Here is a 21,608-nt window from a genome sequence, read left to right on the forward strand (position 1 = left end):
CATGTTAGCATCATGCTAGCTTCATACTAATTCAGGTTAGCATCATGCTAACTTCATGCTAATTCATGTTAGCATCGTGCTAGCTTCATGCTAATTCATGTTAGCTTCGTGCTAGCTTCATGCTAATTCATGTTAGCATCGTGCTAGCTTCATGCTAATTCATGTTAGCGTCGTGCTAGCTTCATGCTAATTCATGTTAGCGTCGTGCTAGCTTCATGCTAATTCATGTTAGCTTCGTGCTAATCATGCTAGCATCATGCTAGCTTCCTGCTAATCATGCTAGCATCATGCTAGCTTCATGCTAATTCATGTTAGCATCATGCTAGCTTCATGCTAATTCATGTTAGCATCATGCTAGCTTCATGCTAATTCATGTTAGCATCATGCTAGCTTCATGCTAATTCATGTTAGCATCATGCTAGCTTCATGCTAATTCATGTTAGCATCATGCTAGCTTCATGCTTATTCATGTTAACATCATGCTAGCTTCATGCTTATTCATGTTAGCATCATGCTAGCTTCATGCTAATTCATGTTAGCATCATGCTAGCTTCATGCTAATTCATGTTAGCATCATGTTAGCTTCATGCTAATTCATGTTAGCATCATGCTAGCTTCATGCTAATTCATGTTAGCATCATGCTAACTTCATGCTAATTCATGTTAGCATCATGCTAGCTTCATGCTAATTCATGTTAGCATCATGCTAACTTCATGCTAATTCATGTTAGCATCATGCTAGCTTCATGCTAATTCATGTTAGCTTCATGCTAATTCAAGTTAGCATCATGCTAGCTTCATGCTAATTCATGTTAGCTTCATGCTAATTCATGTTAGCTTCATGCTAATTCATGTTAGCTTCATGCTAATTCATGTTAGCATCATGCTAATTCATGTTAGCATCATGTTAGCTTCATGCTAATTCATGTTAGCTTCATGCTAATTCATGTTAACATCATGCTAGCTTTATGCAAATTCATGTTAGCATCATGCTAACTTAGTGCTAAACATGCTAACATGGTAACTTTTGGTATCATGTTTACGGAAAGTTATAATACTAAACTAAACTTGTTTTAAATTTCTCTCAATCTGTTTTAAACGTTCAGGCTAGGCTTTGTCAAGCCAACATAAAGTTTGTCTTCAAACTTTTCTATCTAGTTATTATTATTATTATTCTTCTGGTCCACACTTTTTCTCACAGTAACTCCTCCTAGAGCTTTCAAGCTACACCCACAAAACTTTACAAAACTTTTAAGACTGGTACGTAGATTGGTGCTATGACTTTTCTAACTGATGGGACCTACCGAATTCCTAAACGGGGCGCTCAAACACCCCAAATTTTCCATTGACTTAACATTGCGACAAACTTTGACGGGTCATAGCTGCAAGCGAGAAATTTTTAGAAACTTGTGGGTTACCACATTTGAAGAGGCTGGCAGGCTCTGTAAGAACATACATCACATTGGGGTGTAAGTTTCACCCTTGGGGTGTAAGGGGCACCCAAATTTCCCCATTGACTTATAATGGGGCAGGGAACATGCCCATATAAGGGAATAAAAGCGTCCCAGATGGAATATCTTCACTTTAGAGTGTCGTAGAGACATGGGGGTGGGCTCAATTTAGTCAGGCATCCAATCAGTCTCTCAGGATCGCCCCATTACTATTAAGCCACGCCCCTAGCAACCATTTTTGGGCACCCTAGCAACATATCCCATAGACTGCCATTATAAAATGCCCAGATGGATATCTTTGCAGCACAGTGTCACAGAGACATGGGGGTGGGCTCATTTTGCTCAGGCATCCAATCAGTCTCGGAGGATTCTTATTGAGGTATTAAGCCACGCCCCTAGCAACCAAATATGAGCACCCTAGCAACATAATAAACAAAGCCTTATATCTCTGGATCCGAACATCATAGAGACATGGGGGTTGGGTCTTTTGGTCATGTTAGCCTTATGCTAGCTCCATGCTAAGTCATACTAGCTTCATGCTAGTTTCGTGCTAGCTTTATGCTAATTTCATAATAAATCTTGCTAACTTCATGCTAATCATGTTAGCATCATGCTAGCTTCATACTAATTCATGTTAGCATCATGCTAACTTCATGCTAATTCATGTTAGCATCGTGCTAGCTTCATGCTAATTCATGTTAGCATCGTGCTAGCTTCATGCTAATTCATGTTAGCATCGTGCTAGCTTCATGCTAATTCATGTTAGCATCGTGCTAGCTTCATGCTAATTCATGTTAGCATCGTGCTAGCTTCATGCTAATTCATGTTAGCATCGTGCTAGCTTCATGCTAATTCATGTTAGCATCGTGCTAGCTTCATGCTAATTCATGTTAGCATCGTGCTAGCTTCATGCTAATTCATGTTAACTTCGTGCTAGCTTCATGCTAATTCATGTTAGCATCGTGCTAGCTTCATGCTAATTCATGTTAGCTTAATGCTAATCATGCTAACATCATGCTAGCTTCCTGCTAATCATGCTAGCATCATGCTAGCTTCATGCCAATTCATGTTAGCATCATGCTAGCTTCATGCTAATTCATGTTAGCATCATGCTAGCTTCATGTTAATTCATGTTAGCATCATGCTAACTTCATGCTAATTCATGTTAGCATCATGCTAGCTTCATGCTAATTCATGTTAGCATCATGCTAGCTTCATGCTTATTCATGTTAGCATCATGCTAGCTTCATGCTAATTCATGTTAACATCATACTAGCTTCATGCTAATTCATGTTAGCATCATGCTAGCTTCATGCTAATTCATGTTAGCATCATGCTAGCTTCATGTTAATTCATGTTAGCATCATGCTAGCTTCATGCTAATTCATGTTAGCATCATGTTAGCTTCATGCTAATTCATGTTAGCATCATGCTAGCTTCATGCTAATTCATGTTAGCATCATGCTAGCTTCATGCTAATTCATGTTAGCATCATGCTAGCTTCATGCTAATTCATGTTAGCTTCATGCTAATTCAAGTTAGCATCATGCTAGCTTCATGCTAATTAATGTTAGCATCATGCTAGCTTCATGTTAATTCATGTTAGCATCATGCTAGCTTCATGCTAATTCATGTTAGCATCATGTTAGCTTCATGCTAATTCATGTTAGCTTCATGCTAATTCATGTTAGCATCATGCTAGCTTCATGCTAATTCATGTTAGCTTCATGCTAATTCATGTTAGCATCATGTTAGCTTCATGCTAATTCATGTTAGCATCATACTAGCTTCATGCTAATTCATGTTAACATCATGCTAGCTTCATGCAAATTTATGTTAACATCATGCTAACTTAGTGCTAAACATGCTAACATGGTAACTTTTGGTATCATGTTTACGGAAAGTTATATTACTAAACTAAACTTGTTTTAAATTTCTCTCAATCTGTTTTAAACGTTCAGGCTAGGCTTTGTCAAGCCAACATAAAGTTTGTCTTCAAACTTTTCTATCTAGTTATTATTATTATTCTTTTTCTTCTGAGACTAAAATTTCTAACTCTAACTCGTCCTAGAGCTTTCAAGCTACAGCCATCAAACTTTGGACAGACTTTCGGTCTGATCTGACGAGGTGTGCTATATCTTTTCTAACTGATGGGACCTTCCGAATTCCTAAACGGGGCGCTGAAACACCCCAAAATTTCCATTGACTTAACATTGAGACAAACTTTGACGGGTCATAGCTGCGAGTGAGAAACTTGTAGAAACTTGTGGCTTACCACATTTAAGGAGGCTGACAGGCTGTGTAAGAACATACTTCACAATGGGGTGTAAGCTGTACCCCTGGGGTGTAAGAGGCCCCCAAAATTTCCCATTGACTTATAATGGGGCAGGAAACATGCCCATAAAAGGGAATAAAAGCGTCCCAGATGGAATATCTTCACTTTAGAGTGTCTTAGAGACATGGGGGTGGGCTCATTTTACTCAAGCATCCAATCAGTCTCTTAGGATCACCCCAGAGCTATTAAGCCACGCCCCTAGCAACAATTTTGGGTACCCTAGCAACATCTCCCATAGACTACCATTATAAAAAGCCCAGATGGATATCTTTGCACCAGAGTGTCATAGAGACATAGGGGTGGGCTCATTTTACTCAGGCATCCAATCAGTCTCTTAGGATTCTTATTGAGGTATTAAGCCACGCCCCTAGCAACAAAATATGAAGACCCTAGCAACATAATAAACAAAGCCTTATATCTCTGGATCTGAACATCGTAGAGACACAGGGGTTGGACCGTTTTACTTGTGGCTTGAAGTGTAATCATTATGGGATGCCAATGTTCTCCCTAGCAACCAAACTTAGTACCCTAGCAACGGAATAAACAAAGCCTTATATAATCATGCTAACTTCATGCTAGCTTCATGCTAATCATGCTAACTTCATGCTAGCTTCATGCTAATCATGCTAACTTCATGCTAATCATGCTAGCATCATGCTAGCTTCATGCTAACTTCATGCTAATCATGCTAGCTTCATGCTAGCTTCATGCTAATCATGTTAGCATCATGCTAGCTTCATGCTAATCATGCTAGCATCATGCTAGCTTCATGCTAATCATGCTAGCATCATGCTAGCTTCATGCTAATCATGCTAGCATCATGCTAGCTTCATGCTAATCATGCTAGCATCATGCTAGCTTTATGCTAATCATGCTAAAATCATGCTAGCTTCATGCTAATCATGCTAGCATCATGCTAGCTTCATGTTAATCATGCTAACATCATGCTAGCTCCATGCTAATCATGCTAGCATCATGCTAGCTTCATGCTAATCATGCTACCATCATGCTAGCTTCATGCTAATCATGCTAGCATATTGCTAGCTTCATGCTAATCATGTTAGCATCATGCTAGCTTCATGCTAATCATGTTAGCATCATGCTAGCTTCATGCTAATCATGCGAACATCATGCTAGCTTCATGCTAATCATGCTAGCATCATGCTAGCTTCATGCAAATCATGCTAGCATCATGCTAGCTTCATGCTAATCATGCTAGCATCATGCTAGCTTCATGCTAATCATGCTAGCATCATGCTAGCTTCATGCTAACTTCATGCTAATCATGCTAGCTTCATGCTAGCTTCATTCTAATCATGCTAACATCATGCTAGCTTAATGCTAATCATGCTAGCATCATGCTAGCTTCATGCTAATCATGCTAACATCATGCTAGCTTCATGCTAATCATGCTAACATCATGCTAGCTTCATGCTAATCATGCTAACATAATGCTAGCTTCATGCTAATCATGCTAGCATCATGCTAGCTTCATGCTAATCATGTTAGCATCATGCTAGCTTCATGCTAATCATGCTAGCATCTTGCTAGCTTCATGCTAATCATGTTAGCATCATGCTAGCTTCATGTTAATCATGCTAACATCATGTTAGCTTCATGCTAATCATGTTAGTATCATGCTAGCTTCATGCAAATCATGCTAGCATCATGCTAGCTTCATGCAAATCATGCTAGCATCATGCTAGCTTCATGCTAATCATGCTAGCATCATGCTAGCTTCATGCTAATCATGCTAACTTCATGTTAATCATGCTAGCATCATGCTAGCTTCATGCTAATCATGCTAACATCATGCTAGCTTCATGCTAATCATGCTAGCTTCATGCGAATCATGCTAGCATCAAGCTAGCTTCATGCTAATCATGCTAACATCATGCTAATCATGCTAACATCATGCTAATCATGCTAACATCATGCTAGCTTCATGGTAAATCATGCTACCTTCATACTTAAACATACTAACAGCCAGATAGCCTACTAAACTAAACTTATGTCAAACCGTTTTAAACGTTCAGGCTACGCTTTCTCAAGCCAACATAAAGTTTGTCTTCAAACTTTACTATCTAGTTGAGCATTGCATTGTCCTCTGTTCATATTAGTAGTGCCACATCTTGTTATATATTCAATTTCTTTGATCAACATATTGTGTATATCTTCTGTGTATATTGTATATAGCTGTATTACTGTAGCACAAGTCATCATGGCTTCTGTATGTATGTGTGCACAGTTTTTAACAGCATCTGTTAACTGCCTCTTAAATGAATCTACAACGCCGCTTGACTCGCATTTACATCCAGACATTTCCATGTTACAGCATTTCCTGTTAGTATAGCAGCCAGATTCCATGCTGTTTCTCACCTAGCCTGCCCCTTGTTGCTCGTAATTTATCATTAAACTGCTCACCCCAGACCACCCAAACGGGGTCGGCTGTATCCTGTCATGTAGCAGCCATCTATCGTTTTCTGTTCGAATCTAGAATGCTCTCTCTTTCCTCTTAAAGTTGGAACAAATGTCTAAACACAATCCACGTTGTCCTTGTACGTACATAAACAGATTCGTCTTTGATTCCATTAAATGGCATATCAATCGTATTGGTCTGTGTGTTTAGCTCCTGTTCTGCTCCACATCTGTTTCTCATCAGCTTGCTAACATACCGAAGAATCCTGAAGCCACAGATACTTAGCACTGCCATGACGACCCATAGAGAACCCCTCGCTCTCTCTCTCTCTCTCTCTCTCTGTCAGAGTCATGGCATGATTGTAAATAATTACAGTATTACCAAAGCATGAAATATATGCATATCACAGGTGTGTAAAATAAAGTCAGGGATAATATCATTTTTTAATATCTGAATAAGTCATTGTACTGTGGACACTATAATTGTCAGAACTTAAAACATACTGAAAATTATTTGCCATAAAGGCTTCATCCATAATTTGACGTTAAAAAGATGAACACAGAGCCACACAACCATCTACATTTACACATGAACTCTTTTTTTTAGCGTTCAGAAACCTGGTCTGGACAGCACAGTGAGATAATAAGGAGGAAGTGGTGTGGGTTCTATTAATTTTAAACTCCAGAGGAACTAATTATAAAAGTAAATGTGGGAAAGTCTACCAAACCTTGTTCCCTTCCTGTCATGCTCATTACACACGAGAGGAGGCATTTACATACTGTAAAAGTCCTAAAGGCAACTTTAATTGTAACACTATGTCCTAACGAGACACAATGTGATTACACTGACAAGCAATTTGTCTATCCACGCAACAAAATGTGACATGCTGTGAACTCTCAGATTATAATAGAAGAGCTTTTACCATATGTTTAACCGCATTATGCCTGGTTAAGACATGGTTATATGGAAATAGCAAACAAAAGTAACAAAATCGGATGCTTTTTGGAACAAACAACGGCGTACTAATATTGTAAGTGCACTTATGCGGGAATCCTTAACTCTTTCCCCACCATTGACACGTTAACTTGTCAATTAAGAGAAAACGCTTCCATGAGTTTTTCCGGCAATCCGTATTCTCGCTGCTATCCACCAGGTGGAGCTCTTACTTATAAAACTTCTTACCGTTTTGGAATCTATTCAGCTGATCTCCGGGTCTGGCGTTAGCACTTTTAGTATAGCTTAGCACAATCCATTGAATCTAATTAGACCATAGTCTCGATATTTTAAAACTATTTAAAACTTGACTCTTCTGTAGTTACATCGTGTACTAAGACTGACGGAAAATTAAAAGTTGCAATTTTCTAGGCATGTACGGCTAGGAACTATACTCTCAAACTGGCGTAATAATCAAGGACTTTGCTGCTGTAACATGGGGGCAGCAGGCGTAGTGATATGACGCAGTGCACGAAAGTAGTCCCCTGCTATTGAAAGTAACCAAGTGGACTATTTTCAGGTGCTGCGTAATATCACTACGCCTTCTGCAGCCAGAAGAGTCAAGTTTTAAGCAGGAAAAATATCGAAACTCTTTGGTTATTTTTTAGCGCGATGCTAATGGTCTAATCAGATTCAATGGATTGTGCTAAGCTATGCTAAAAGTGCTAGCGCCAGACCTGGAGATCAACTTAATGGATTCCAAAATGGTAAGAATCAAATGTTTAACTCTAGGGCAGCTGAAAAATTTGCATATTTTCAAAAAAGTGGATTGTCCCTTTAAGATTGTTATGAATGCATGTTATGTCTTTTGGGCTATGGTATGCATGACATGTATACGTTAAATCAAAATGGAAGTTTTTGGGATTTTAGTTTAAATATGTTTGCCCTAAGGATATCTATAAACTAGTGTGCTTTAAAATGTTTACAATTTAGAAGATGTAAGCATTCAAAATGTGTCTCTCACTTTTGCCAATATAGATCAGTTATATTTGTGACATCATTCTGCACTTCAGCTTTATCAGAATTGAGGCTGTGTGGTAAACTAAACGCTATTGGCTATTTAAGAAGAGGGAGCACTATATATGCCCCGCCCCTAACTTCCTGTTTCAGTGGAAATTATATTAACATATCAAACAAATCTTTCAAGGCACTTAATTAGTTGATATATGCAAAGTGCGACCTTTTCCAAACATAATTTTAATTCATCTATTTTACTGAGGTTAAAAATGCATTTTAAGATAAATGTGGGTTTTTAAAGTAATTATTTTGTATTTCCATGTATATTAATAAGTATTTCTCCATTTCACCATTTCTATTTTCAAAATGTTATGCATTTTATCCATTTATTCTCATGTTATAAATCTCTCTTTCAGACCTTTACCGCATGGTGTAATTCTCACTTACGAAAGGCAGGAACGCAGATCGAAAACATTGAGGAAGACTTTAGAGACGGCTTAAAACTCATGCTGCTCCTAGAGGTCATCTCAGGTCAGTGACCTCACAACCCAGTCCCACCTTGAACCCAAGTTCCTGTTACTATCACTTTTGTTAACTTAAAGCTATCACTGACAATATTCATCACATATGGTCAATAGAGATGTCCATGTTTGTTTGGTAGAGTTGTTATTTGTGAAGCAATGGAAATTTCGGAGGCTACAGCTTTTGTAGTTATCAAATGGAAAAAAATTGAGCTGTAGTCTTGCAGTTAGTGCAGATGCTTTACTAGCCCACTGTATACTGGACAGAATACACTGAATATAGGATAGTTACTGTCACATGATGTCCATAATCATCTCAATAATGTGCAGATTTGTATTAAGAATCCAAGAAAAGATGGATTGTGGATTGACATCTGCTTTATTCATTACATAAAAATGGCTGATTAAGTTGAGAGTGTTGCATTGTGGGATACAACTGTAATTAAATAAAATTTGCATACCACATTTTTTTAAGAAAAATTATATTATGAAGCCTGACAGTTTCTTCTCACTACAGGAGAGCGCTTGGCGAAACCAGAGAGAGGGAAAATGAGAGTCCATAAGATCTCCAATGTGAACAAAGCTCTGAGCTTCATTACCAGCAAAGGAGTGAAACTGGTTTCTATTGGAGCAGAGGGTAGGTCACCCCACCACTCAGCAGTGACCTATATCCTGTAGGCTTCCAGGGTCATGAGTTCAGTGTTCCAGCATATGGGATCAATGGCTCATTTGGAAATAATGATTATCAGACGGTCTGTCTGTGTGTAATATATGCTTCTGGCTCATGTCATGTTTAGCCCCTCTTCTTTCATTAGAATTACAGTCAAATAATGGGGTAAGGAAAAAAATCTTAAACACTTAAATCCAGAAAAAAATTCTTACCCCATTGGCAGATTTTTTGCTTGTTTTAAGTACAAATTCACTTAAATTGTATCTTCTTTTGTCTAAAAACTAGATTTATTTTCATAAATAATGTCATTAATGACTCAACCTCATGTCGTTCCAAACTTTTAAGACTTTAAAAGTTTAAGAACACAGTTTAAGATGTTTTATATTTAGTCTGAGAGCTTGTTGACCCATAATTAAAAATCTATGTACGGTATACTGTCCAGAAAGGTAATAAAAACATCATCAAAGTAGTCCATGTGACATCAGTGGGTCAGTTTAAATACATCACTCCAGTCACGTGACTTTAGTCTTGCGCATGCGCTTCACAACAGACCCGGAAGAGAAGACAATGCTGAATAAAGTCATAATTTTTGTTATTTTTTGACCGAAATGTATTTTCAATGCTTCAACACATTCTAACTGACCCACTGATGTCACATGAACTACTTTTATGATGTTTCTATTACCTTTCTGGACATGAACAGTATACCATACATAGATTTTCAATGAAGGGTCAACAAGCTCTCGGACTAAATATAAAACATCTTAAACTGTGTTCCGAAGATGAACGTTGAGGTCTTACGAGTTTGGAACGACATGAGGGTCATTACTGACATTATTATTTTTTTTTGGGTGAACTATCCCTTTAAGAATTTTTGGATATTTGTACTGAAAACAAGACAAAAATACTAAGTAAGAAAGTTTTTTTTTTTTTTTGCAGTGTATATTAGACCATATATGTGTATTATTCCTGTTACCTGCTCCCTCTCTCTCTCTCTGTCTCCCCCCCCCCGTCTCTCTCTAATCCAGAGCGGCATTCCAGACAGATTAGCCTTCTACAAAACACTTGGCCTCGTACTGTTTTCAGTTTGTGTGTATATAAGGATTGAGCTGTTTCTGCGTGTGTATGCATTTGTCTAGATTAGATTAGATAGACATACTGTACACACAGAGACATACTGAAATGTGTGTGGAGTGTGTTAAGGGATTAGTGTTAAGAGGAGGCAAACACGCGTTTACTTGGATATCTAAATGGGGACTTCCCATTAAAATGCTTTGAAACGTGCAACATATTTGATGTGTATACATAATTTTACCTGAAACAGGAAGTCAGTGTGGAACTATCGAGAAGACCCTCCTCCTTTTAGAATAAATAATAGCATTTCGTTAATGGCACAAGCTTGTTAGTAGGGCTGCATAACAACTAATCGTTTGCAGAGTAAAAGATTTTGTTAACATTATGTGTGTGTGTACTGTGCAGTGGTGGCTCGTGACTGCTCATCCGAGGGGCACAAAATTCAAAATAAGTGTTCGGAGTGTCATGTGTGTTGCTAGTGTTTTCAAAATATGTGTTTGTTTCATCATGTGAACCGTGTGCATTCACGTGTTTTGTCAAAATAAGTGCCTGCTGCACACGTGTCAAAACCGATTATGAATTATCCTCTTGATTACATTAATGCATTTGGCATTCACTTTTATCAAGAGTGACTTAGAGATGCAAAAAAATTATAGATTGCATGCACCATAATACTTTACCCATTGAGCCACAGGAACACAAACGGCTATTTAAACTGCTTTCTGATTCGGATTTAATAGAATTAGTTCTATCTATGTCTATTAGATGACATCTGTTAATTGTGCTGCTGGTGTGTATTTTTCTCCTCAGAGATTGTTGATGGAAATGCTAAGATGACTCTGGGAATGATCTGGACCATCATCCTCCGCTTCGCCATCCAGGACATCTCAGTGGAAGGTATACAACACACATATGCTTTTTAGTTTGTAAGTAGTGCATAAGATCTTGAGAATAAATCACTAGTGTATATAAAACATCATACATTTTTTTGCCTCACTTGGATTTTAACGTATTCACTGTAAAATAAGAACACAATGGGCCCTATTTTAACGCGATCTAAGCGCATTGTCTAAAGCGCACAGCGCAACGTCTAAATGGGCGTGTCCGAATCCACTTTTGCTAATTTAACGACGGGAAAAATGGTTTTTGCGCCGAGCGCATGGTCGAAAAGGGTAGGTCCTATTGTAATGGGAGTATTTTGGGCGTAACGTGCAGTAAACCAATGAGAGTCACAGCTCTCATCCCCTTTAAAAGCCAGTTGCTCTGGCGCTATGTCTAATCCCTATTTAGATGACGGACTTTGTAAACTGAAAAACTAAGCAGAGGAAGAAGATCCCCAGTTTAAGATTAATGTTAAATAATTGTGTTGTTTTTCCACTTGTATTGAAATTGTTATTTTTTTATTAAAACCTTTAAAACCCGTTTTCTTTTAGTCATGGAAGTAAAAAGCAGGCTTGTAATTGCTTTAAATGTATGGCTATCCAAAAATAATTTACAAGTATGTAAGATAAGGTTTGTACTCTAAAAATACTTTATTTGTAACAAACAGGAGATAAAGAATTTACAAACGGCTCTCCTCACATTTCAGCACTTTGGACAGCGGTTTTTTAGCAAAGAGTTTTTTTAAGCGTTACTTAAAAATGTTTCTCATCTCACCATATCCACAGGTACAGAGTAATCATATACAATAAATCCGTGAGGTAGCATAAAAAAACATTTAAAAACAGACGCATTTGTTCAAAGCAAAGCATTTATTTACTTACCAGGCTGCAGGTGAAGCAGCTCTTTGTGCCTTCTAACGTCTCATAATCTGTCCTCATTTATGTCCAAGAGACTCAGTAATAATCTTTTACATTCAATCCTTTAATCTTTCATATTTAAAAGCATTTTTGTGCTGCTGCGCATTCATGTACCTTGTGATAAGCAAACCCGCGTTGTCCTCCCGTGTATAGGCGCATTTTACTTATGCGCTCTTTAAATAACATAAAACACATTGCGCTTTTTTTGCACATTGTGGTTTTTGTTGGTCAATGGCGTAGTCTATTTTAGTTGCCTCAAAATAGCAACGCGCCAACAATGCGCCTGAACACACCTCGTTTTCAGACCAGAACGCCCATGGGCGCAAAAGGGGGCGCAAATGCATTTGCTATTTAAACAACGCGGCGTTAAAGCTCTACTGTGTACTTTATTGAGTTAATTCTTAACAAAAACCCATGTTTTCTTTCAAAAGTATGTGCTCATTCATGTGTAATTACTTCCCACCCACTAATGAAAGTATTCTCGTAAGTGTAGAATCTGCTATTTAAAATGCATACCGTCGAAGCGCTCTCTGGCTGAATCCATGTTGTGCCTCCATCTTTGAAATACATTCGCCGACGAGGGACATTCCTGAAATTCAAGCTCCGCCTTTCGCGCTTTCACTCTACACTCATGCTGTCCGATAGCTGAAGCCTTCGGAGGTTGCATGTGTAGGCGGTATACGTCATCAAGACAGTCTTATTTCAGAATATTAACAATTATAAAGCTGACAATTATTCTTAGTTAATTGTAAATTGATGTAATATGCGTATGACTTGCGAATGTAATACTCAGTTGATTTAAATAAACCAGGCTTGATGACGTATCCAGCCTGTGACCTGCGTTGCGTAGCTGAATCCTTCGGATTTTACAACAACCGCACACCGTGATGAACCTGCGATCTAATGCTTTGATTTGAAAATCTGTTGAAGACATATTCTCGAGGACATTAAAACAAATCGCCAAGGATGCGAAACGGGGATTTTAAACGACAACGTGACAGGAAAAACATCAAGACCAAAGTCACTATTGGAGTTAGTTTTCCAAGAGGGGGCTCAAGGGACACTGAAGTTGCACTTTCTATATTCTCCACAGGTAATTCAGCATATTCGTTTACATCTATACAGTCCATGTTGTAAACTTGAAGTTTTATAGTTCCTTGGCTAACTTTAGCATGATTATGCATAACACTTGTTAGTGTAAACATGCATGTGGTTTAATGTGTTCAAACAGACACACGCCGTCTCTCCGCCCATTTATGTAATCTGAGGTACTGAGATAAATGTTTTTCATCTTTTCTGACCTCTAGCACAAACACACTGTGACAGCGCTATTTTTAGCCTTTCATTGATAAAAGCGTCTGCTCTGCGCGTCTTTCGTTTCATTTTACAAGCGTGTGAAAGTTGCGCGATCTTTTTTCACCAATATGAGAGAAAGCTCTTACATATACACGGACATGTAACGTTTACTTAAAACATAAGCATTGTACTCTGACATAATGTCTGACATAATACTCTGATAAAAGCGTCTGATCTGCGCGTATTTCGTTTCATTTTACAAGCGTGTGAAAGTTGCGCGATCTTTTTTCACCAATATGAGAGAAAGCTCTTACATATACACGGACATGTAACGTTTACTTAAAACATAAGCATTGTACTTTGACATAATATTAATTCGCGTCCATTTAAACCCGTCATGGTTGCTTTTTGTATGTGATTTTAAGCGGACATATCATGACAATCAGACTTTTTTCATGTTAAACATAGGCCTGTCGCGATAAACGATAAATCGATTAATCGCACGGTAAATAAAATGAGCTCGATCATTTTTTTAGGCCGCGATAATTCACATTTGCATGCTTGTTTGTTTTCCTTGTCTCTCTCTCTCTCTCTACCAAAGAGACTGGATGACCGCTCCGTGCAACGAGTGACAAGGAGTGAACCCTCGTCAGTCATTTGTCAGTCGCATGATCTGTGTGGGGAGGGGGGACTCCTGGCGTAGCCTATCACAGTAGGAGTACTGAGGAGGATGAGCGCCGCGTGAGAAGTGTAGCAGGAGAAAACACTAGTTAAGACGAGAGTTGGAGATAAAGATGGATTTACTAGAGGCTGTTTACACTTGTCATTAAAATGCGTTTTTATCGATCGGATCACAATGTTTTACGTCTTTTCTGACTTTTCTGACACAAGGTGAACAGTGATATTTTAGCCTTTCATTGATAAACTAAAGCGGGTGATCTCCGCAGTTTCATTTTGCAAGCGTGTGAAAGTTGCGCGATCTTATTTCATCAATTGCGCTGAAAATTCAGAGAAAGCTCTAACATATAAACGTACAAAATACTGTGCAGCATGTATACTTGCTAAACAAGCAGCGGACTCCGACATAATATTAGTTTGCGTCCATATAAACTCATAATTACTCCCGCTGGCGTTCAAATGACAGCGGAGAGACTCGCCCACCGTCTCACGGACGGTCCCCTCACAGTATTCAGCACAGAAGCGGTCGAAAGTGGACAAAAGAGACGGATTTAAATACCAGGTGTAAATGTGATATGTCTCTCTCGTCCACTTGTGATCTGATCAAAAACACATCTTGATACCAAGTGTAAACAGCCAAGTTTCAAAACCAAACGCTACAGCTGCAGTGTGGGATACTTTGGATTTAAACCTAATGACCGAGGTGAACCACTAAACCTGAACGAGCCGTTATGTCGCATTTGTGGTAATAACGTAGCACTTAAAAGTGGCAACACGACAAACATGCATATGCACCTAAAACGCAATCATCCTGTTATTTTGTTCATTTCTTGTGGATATTTAAAATGTCTTCCAGTTCCAGTATTACTTATTGTTTAGAAATAAAAGTTTATAGATCTTTGAAAAGGTGTATCTGCATTATTATAATGGTCCCGGAGCATCAATGTTATCGCCTATCGCGATAAATTCCGAGGCAATTTATCGCCTAGCAAAATTTGTTATCGTGACAGGCCTAGTTAAACATAAATCTGTGTGCTTTGATGGATCACAGGCAAAGGACATTGCAAATTGTTCATTTTTTTTCTCATTGCTTTTGCTTTGTAGCTACTGGAAGCCATGTTAACCTTGGCATGACACGGCCGGGCCACCGTACGAGTTAAAACGCGTTCCGAATGGGGGGGGGGCTAGAAAGTATTATTCAGTTGCTTGTCATATAGACTTTCACCGCTAGATGGGAGTAGATCTTACACAGTGGAGCTTTAAACGTGAAAATTAGGGTGGAAACTAGCGAAAGACACTTGCGTCGCGCATTGCGCTGCATTGCGCCGGGTGTAAGATAGAGCCCAATGTCATTTAAATGACAACTACAATTTATCTTTCAACTGCTAAGATGGGATTTCATTTAATTTGATTGTGTGTGCACAGAGACGTCAGCTAAAGAAGGTCTTTTGCTGTGGTGCCAGAGGAAAACAGCTCCATACAAAAATGTCAACATTCAGAATTTCCACATAAGGTGAGCAGACAGGAAACGAGCACCAGGAACAAACAGAGTGATTGATGGGATCGTGCAAAATTAACAATTGTCATGCATCATCTCTCTCTCTTTCTATCAGCTGGAAGGATGGATTGGGATTTTGTGCACTCATTCACAGACATCGCCCAGAGCTCATTGATTATGGTAAACTGCGCAAGGTGAGATCTTATCTATCTATCTATCTATCTATCTATCTATCTATCTATCTATCTATCTATCTATCTATCTATCTATCTATCTATCTATCTATCTATCTATCTATCCGTCTATCCGTCTATCCGTCTATCTGTCTATCTGTCTATCCGTCTATCTGTCTATCCGTCTGTCCGTCTGCCTGTCTATTCGTCTATCCGTCTATCAGAAATTTAAAAGAGAATGACGAATGCTTTGTTCTGTTCTCCCTCCTCAGGACGATCCAATGACTAACTTGAACACTGCCTTTGATGTCGCTGAGAAATACCTGGACATCCCTAAGATGTTGGATGCAGAAGGTAAGACATGGAGAGACAATATATTCTGCATCCTTGTGAAACTAGGTTAGACCTCTAAATATAGAGCTGTAGGAGTCGTGCAGGTACAGTATGTTTGTGGAGATTGAATTATAGCAGCCATGACTGTGGATGTTTCCTTAACGTGGCCTGTTTGGAGGATTTTTTTTTTGTTGCTAAATTATAGGTTGTAATTTTTTATGATGTGTTTGTTACAGTCCTTGGAGGGCAGCACCATATGGATATTTCTGGTTTTGACCTTCTTTTTAAGCGTAATGTAGCTTTAACACTGCAAAGACATTTTGTTAAAAGTGTGAAGTGGCTCCAATGCAATTTTATCTAAAAATATACTTTTGCTGCCTTATAAGCATCGATGTCCAAATGCAAATGTATAATAAAGTTTTTTACTATATTTCATTTCAGGTCTGTATTGTTGGCAACCTATATGATCATGATGGTTTTTTGTCTCTTTTAACTCTTTCACCGCCAGCGTTTTTTTAAAAAGTTGCCAGCCAGCGCCAGCGTTTTTCATGATTTTCCCAAAAGTTTAATGCCTTCCAGAAAATGTTCTTCTTTAAATATATAAACATACAATATACCAAATGAAAGAACAGACCATCTGCTTTCAAACAAAAAAAAACCCGTTTCATCCTTCCTTCAGTGGTTCTTTTGTAATCAGCTTTTGAATATGGGTAGGTTTCTGCAAAAACACCACATTTTGAGCAAAAAGCAGAGATAATTCCATTTTTGTGACGGACTTTCATAAAAATCCCATTCAGATCCGACAGAGACGGACATGCAGCCGCTTGCCATCGGGCAATACTTCCGGGTTTAAAAAGTTGCGGAAGGGCCACCTAGTGGATAATAGCGGTATTGCGGAAAGACGGAAAATCTCGCCATTGGCGGGGAAGCGTTTTCTCTTAATTGACGAGATATCTCGTCAATGGCGGTGAAAGAGTTAAAGGGGACATATCATGAAAATCAGACTTTTTCCATGTTTAAGTGTTACAAATGGGTCCCCAGTGCTTCTGTCAACCTAGAAAATGTGACAAAGATCAACCCAGTAGCTTAGTTTTGGTAAAACCATTCATGTGAAAAAATTGGTTATTTAAATTTGGCTCCCCTTGTGATGTCAGAAGGGGATAATGCCACCACTTAATCTGCACTATTTAACCACAGCACTGCCATTTAGTGCACACATCAGCTAATTTGCATGTTAAAGAACACACCTAAAACAGCACATTTTTGCTCACACCTACAAAGTGACAATTTTAACATGCTATAATGAATTATCTATGTCATATTTTGAGCTAAAACTTTACACTTTATGTACTCTGGGGACACCAAAGATTTATTTTACATCATAAAAAGTCTTGTGAAATGCCCCCTTTAACATTATAACTCAATCTTTCCTTACACAGGAGGTCATCTCAGATGTGTCAAGTGCTCTGATGATTGTTTATTATTTCTCTTGTTACTTTAATATCACCCCTTTTTCTCTGCAGATATTGTTGGTACGGCTCGTCCCGATGAGAAGGCCATCATGACCTACGTTTCTAGCTTCTACCATGCCTTCTCTGGGGCGCAGAAGGTATCACAGGGCACCGCCCCCTCCCAGTGTCCTGATCTTTTACACCCTCCTTTCTGTTTCCGCCCACTGGTTTTTAACTTAACCAGTTTTAGTGATTACTGGATGTTGTATACTCTCTTTACAGACTCTTTGCAGTGCTAAGCTCCGCCCCTCTCACGGTCGCATGAGTCTTTCCACCTGTGCATGAAGGAAAATAAGTCTTATGATAAAGGCACGAGCGTGTCTCCAGTCTCCAAAAAAATAAACACTTTTAGAGCTCTCAAATGCCTGGAGAACATTTCGTGCCTTTTATCATTTCTTTGGAACCCATTTACCTTGGTGTCTATGCAGTCTTTTACTCTGTGCTTTCTTCTCTCCCTTCCTTTCCACCTTCTCCCTTTTCCTGCTCCCTCTTTCCCTGGACAGATATTGTTAGTACGTTACGTCCCGACGAAAAGGCCGTCATGACATACGTGTCATGTTACTACCACGCTTTCTCAGGCAAACAGAAGGTGAGCGCAGGCTGAACTTCCATTTCCCAACTTGGTCAGCCAATCAAATGTTTTCATTCATATCTCATAACAAAATTACCTGTTTGAAAGGCTTATAATTTTGAAATCAGTGTTTGTGTGAGTACTGTAAGTTCAGACAGATGAATGGATTTGAATTCAGTGTGTGTGCGTGCTTCTCACTGACAGTGCTGAATCATCACATCCAGCTGGGTTTCCTCAGCTCTGTGTGAGTGTTTCTGAGCCAATGACTAACATCTCCCTGTAAACTTTTCTACAGGGTGTTCTGTTTATGTTTTAATATAAATCTCTGCACACTCAGATCTTGCTGCTCTTATATGGGTGCATTAACTTGAGTGTGTGGTATTACTATAAACTCAGCCGTCACTGCATTCTGTCACACACACATTCGCAAAGATAATAGAGTCTGTGTAAGGTTTTGGCATCTTTGAAGCACAATACTATGTTTCGCATCTGAAATACATTAGAAGAAACACTTCAGGGTTGCTTAATTTTATTTATTGCACACAATAAATTAAACTAAGTCAAATTAACTACTTTTGTGTTGCAACAGTAAAGCTGCGGGCACACCAAAAAAACGGTCAATATGACCTCTCTAGTCTCGCCTTACAGTAAAGAGAGCCAATTGTCAGCCGTTATAGAATGATATCCTCTGGCGGAGAGACTTTGAGCATGCAGTATATAACAGATCTTGCTGTAACTAGACCTGGATCTGTGCGCAGTAACGCAACTTCCTTAAAGGTGCAGTGTGTAACTATAATATACAAAACTATAAAACTATCAAATATACATAACTGTGTTATCAGTGGTGTATAAAGACCTTACATAATGAACTGTTATATGTTTAATACTTTGGAATGAGCCATTTTTATCTACAAACACCGCGGGTCCCCTTACATGGAAGTCGCCATTTTAGGCCGCCATGTTTCTACAGTAGCCCTAAATGAACAAACTGCTGTACAGAGCGCGTTTTATCACTACTGTATTTTGTCTTAGACAACAACATGTGTGTTCTGAGCCGTTGGCTGCAGTTCACAATCTCACTGCTAGATGCTGCTAAAATCTACACACTGCAGCTTTAAAATGACTTTGGTGTCACCCGTCTTTTTCAATAAAGTCGTTTGGAGGCAATTCCTAATGCTGGTGTCCTAGTAACAAATATAGACAGTGTCAGCAGTAACAACGTAAATGGACAAACTGCTGTACAGACCGCGTTTTATCACTACATTATTTTGTCTTAGACAACAACATGTTTGTCCTGAGCTGTTGGTTGCAGTTCACAATCTCACTGTTAGATGACGCTAAAATCTACACACTGCAGCTTTAAAATGACTTTGGTGTCACCCGTCTTTTTCAATAAAGTCGTTTGGAGGCAATTCCTAATGCTGGTGTCCTAGTAACAAATATAGACAGTGTCAGCAGTAACAACGTAAATGGACAAACTGCTGTACAGAGCGCGTTTTATCACTACGTTATTTTGTCTTGGACAACAACATGTTTGTCCTGAGCCGTTGGTTGCAGTTCACAATCTCACTGCTAGATGCCGCTAAAATCTACACACTGCAGCTTTAAAATGACTTTGGTGTCACCCGTCTTATTCAATAAGGTCGTTTGGACGAAATTCCTAATTCTGGTGTCCTAGTAACAACTATAGACAGTTTCAGCAGTAACAGCATAAACAAACGACTTTCTAGGAACAAACGTAACTTCTGGTAAACTTCCACAAAGAATCAATAACAAGTCCTTTTAGAGTAGTTTGTTTCTGATAACACAGTGGTTCCCAAACTTTTTCAGCGTGCGGCCCCCCTTGTGTACAGTGCATTTTTTCGCGGCCCCCCGAAAGAAAATTTAGGACAAAAACAGTTTTAAAATGTAATATTTTAGTTAAACAAAACATATAAAATTATACCTAGTAGTGCTGTTGATTAGTTGGCTTATTATTTTTTAGGTTTAATTACACAGAATTCATGATAAATGAATGTATTTTATAAAATGTCATAAAACTGGGGAGCCATCTCGCGGCCCCCAGTTTGAAAACCACTGTGATAACAAGCAAAATAAATAACTAGTAGATTACCTTAGCTTTTCCGCTCCCAGCGCTCCTTCAAAAGCGCTGCTGCGGCCGGCGGCAAAAAACTCAAGCCGTTCGGTGTGCATAAACAGCACGCATAACGCTCACTGCCCATAGAGAATCATTTAAAAAAGGCGCCTGCAACTGCCATAAATGCGTTTGGTGTGATCGGCCCCTAACGTCCTCTCTGTAGCTGATGAAAGATGAAGCTGCTCATTGGTAGTTCCTCCCGAAAGTCACTCATCATTTCCATAAATTTGAACTTTACTCAGTTTTGTCGCGGAGCTGGATGTCCAATTTTTGTCGCCAATGGTCACTGTCGCTCGTGTTGCTGTAAGTCGCCAAGCCTCCATTGAAATAAACAAGATTGCGTCGCTCTGCTGTTGCTAGTTAGTGGTTGTGTGCATGCAGCTTTACATTCCTTTGGTGTTTAAGTAGGTGAATGCAGATGACATATTCGTATTTATTTCTTTAGTATTTTTTCGAAGTTTAATTTCATTTATTTTTTGAAATTCTTAATAGCCATAAGTATAGTGCAACACAGAACGTATACCAATATAGGCGTTTTAAAAGTTAATAAAAATTTTAAGCCTGTAAATTATCTTTTTTATTATTTAACATACTGAATACATAAGGAATGTGTAAAGTTCATATTTACATAGATTTTACAACAGTAAAGCAAATACAGCAATTCTATGTAAACAAAAAACATAACCGTAGATATTTTCATATAAATTATGGGACCCTGGCTGAAAACCCAGCTAAAGTAATTTTTTTACATTTAATTTACTCATTTTTAAATCATCCTACACAATGTTAAGAACATTCTGTGGAAATATAAGCTTGATATGTTAAATATTGAATTAATAAGGTCATGTGAAAGATTGAAATTATAGTAAAACTTTGATACTCCACATCTCATAATTAGATTACATACATGAAAACCGTTTTGATCGGTATTACATAAGCAACAGTTAGGGATGGCCCAAAGTTTTTTCTTTACTTTACATAGACGAAATACAGTACATAAAGTTCCATCGGAACTGTCTGTCACTGGCATTGCTCCATTGAGCTTATCATTGCTTTACCCTCTTCCTTTCTGGCTTTTAGACTTGCAAATCACTTCCTATCCATTTATTCTTATCCAAAAATACATATAAATATAATAAATGCAGGGTTATATGATATGCACAGTAGCGTCTGTTTGGTAGCTTAAGAGACA

General features: G+C 38.5%; 1 protein-coding gene across 4 annotated transcripts in view; it reads left to right on the top strand.

Moving 5' to 3' along the window:
* Window positions 1–21,608, top strand: part of actn1 (actinin, alpha 1) — a 40,754-nt gene that overhangs the window by 10,169 nt on the left and 8,977 nt on the right. For 3 of the 4 annotated variants that reach the window (XM_065296356.1, XM_065296357.1, XM_065296358.1), the window contains exons 2-8: window positions 8,572–8,686; window positions 9,194–9,313; window positions 11,231–11,317; window positions 15,619–15,706; window positions 15,807–15,885; window positions 16,137–16,218; window positions 17,721–17,806. In XM_065296356.1, the coding sequence (XP_065152428.1) occupies window positions 8,572–8,686; window positions 9,194–9,313; window positions 11,231–11,317; window positions 15,619–15,706; window positions 15,807–15,885; window positions 16,137–16,218; window positions 17,721–17,806 (657 nt within the window). Of the gene's footprint in view, window positions 1–8,571; window positions 8,687–9,193; window positions 9,314–11,230; window positions 11,318–15,618; window positions 15,707–15,806; window positions 15,886–16,136; window positions 16,219–17,720; window positions 17,807–18,211; window positions 18,298–21,608 lie in introns of all 4 variants that reach the window. The other variant, XM_065296359.1, reaches the window with a different exon arrangement.

The sequence above is a fragment of the Paramisgurnus dabryanus genome, chromosome 20, assembly GCF_030506205.2.
Source record: "Paramisgurnus dabryanus chromosome 20, PD_genome_1.1, whole genome shotgun sequence".
Classification (NCBI taxonomy): domain Eukaryota; kingdom Metazoa; phylum Chordata; class Actinopteri; order Cypriniformes; family Cobitidae; genus Paramisgurnus; species Paramisgurnus dabryanus.